Source organism: Propithecus coquereli, unplaced genomic scaffold, assembly GCF_000956105.1.
Source record: "Propithecus coquereli isolate 6110/MARCELLA unplaced genomic scaffold, Pcoq_1.0 Scaffold14, whole genome shotgun sequence".
In the NCBI taxonomy this organism is placed as follows: Eukaryota; Metazoa; Chordata; class Mammalia; order Primates; family Indriidae; genus Propithecus; species Propithecus coquereli.
In genome coordinates, this window is record NW_012138302.1 from 14,064,911 (window position 1) to 14,066,646 (window position 1,736).

The 1,736-nt window shown below is 33.8% G+C and overlaps 1 protein-coding gene across 1 annotated transcript in view; it reads left to right on the forward strand.

The window, feature by feature from the left end:
* Nucleotides 1–1,736, forward strand: part of HSPB11 (heat shock protein family B (small), member 11) — an 18,562-nt gene that overhangs the window by 13,037 nt on the left and 3,789 nt on the right. The window contains exons 2-3 of the mRNA XM_012639340.1: nt 151–236; nt 589–632. Coding sequence (XP_012494794.1) covers nt 151–236; nt 589–632 — 130 coding nt within the window. The remainder of the gene's footprint in view (nt 1–150; nt 237–588; nt 633–1,736) is intronic.

Consider the following 1,736-nt stretch of genomic DNA (forward strand, 5'->3'; position numbering starts at 1 on the left):
TAAGTAAAATTTTTAATAACATCAGTAGCTATATTATATGAATTAAATATTCATGTTTCTAAAAGAATGTTTGATACGATTAACTCATGACCAGATAAATTAATCTACCCCAAAATTACATAAGTAAAACTTTTTAAACTTGGATACCAGAAAAGATCACTTCATGGGCTACACGTTTCTGCATCATAGCATATGTTCACTGAGAAACCAAGCCCGAGTTGTTACCCATGGGTGTGGTAAAATGTCTCCTTTCAGGCCTGCAATGACTGTTAGTAGCTTGATCCTTAAAAGAGATTTTCATACTTTATCAATTCCTTACTTTATATTCCTTTACCATAATTTACATTTGCATTTCTTTTTGCTTATACTAACTAGGTATATTTTATAGCTCATAGTTTACTGTTTTTTTAACTTTATATCAAATGTCTCTATTTTTATATCAAATTTCAACCCAAAAATCCTGATATTCCTTTAAATCTGGTCCTAACTTACAGTTTACCAGATATCATGCTTTGTTGAACATAAATTTCAGTAGCTATCCTCATGTATTTTCAGCCTTAACTCATTTCTGTTGAATTTGTTTTTTAGACTTAATACACACAGAGGGGCAGCTTCAAAATGAAGAAATTGTGGTAAGTAAATATACTTTGTAGAAATAAAAATTATCTTTAACCAGCACAGTATATATAGATTTTAAGCCTATCTCCATAGTCACAGAGTTAATAAATATCCTCATGATATTATAGGTTCTGTACTGAATCAACCAATAGAGAAGGTTACTCTCAATAATATTATAAGCTAAATGTAGCATTTATAAATTATACTTTTGTCCATCATAGAGTGACAGTAGGGATGAAACAGAATACATTTTTTGTTTTCTTTTTCTCATTCATTTTGAAGTATTTATTTGCTTTGCTTTGCTTTGCTTTGCTTTCTTTCATTTGATTCCGTAAGCCTTTTAGAATAGGAATCAAAAAAGGTCGAGATACCAAAATTGTATGTTAATTTAAGCATGAAAGGACAGGGAGATTCAGATAAGGGGAACTACAGCATAGGATCAGCAACAAATAAGCCAAAGAGAGATGAGGTGCAAAGAGAACCGGTATTTTTCGACAACATTCCATCCGGCTTTGCTTGTCAAGTGAAATGAATGCTGGTTGATGAGGAAGCTGCTGCCTCATCAGGAGTTCCTCTATCCCGCTGGTTTGTCAGGCCCTGGTTTTAGACAGAGACAAAAAAGGAAAACAACTGAATGTGTGTTTTTTAGGTGGTAGTGTTTGGTTTCTCTAAACGAGGGTTAAAGTGGCACCTTGTCCGTTAAGTTTACTTTTTCACAACTTGCTAGAAGTTACTATTACATCAGTGTTTCGAAAGATTCTGTAGGAAGTTTTTGAATCCCATTAATTCCCTTCTCTCCTACCAAAATCTGCCCAATAACCGGGCAGGCCAGTGAGGTCCCCAAAAATGATTAAGTATACTGAATTTTATCTTCCTATGTTTTCCATCTTTACCTCTGCTTTCTTTGGTATTTTGTTTCAGGACTCACTGTGGATCAGGGAGGGTTGCAGCATTATAGAAAATCTGTGAAATAGTCAGGGGGAATGGGAGGATGGAAATCACCTATAATTTTTTTTACCCTGTCACAACAGCTTTTATGGACCTATTTTGTTCTAGTTGTTGACCATACGCATCACATAGAATAATAATATATGGGCAATTTTGTATCATCTTTTTTT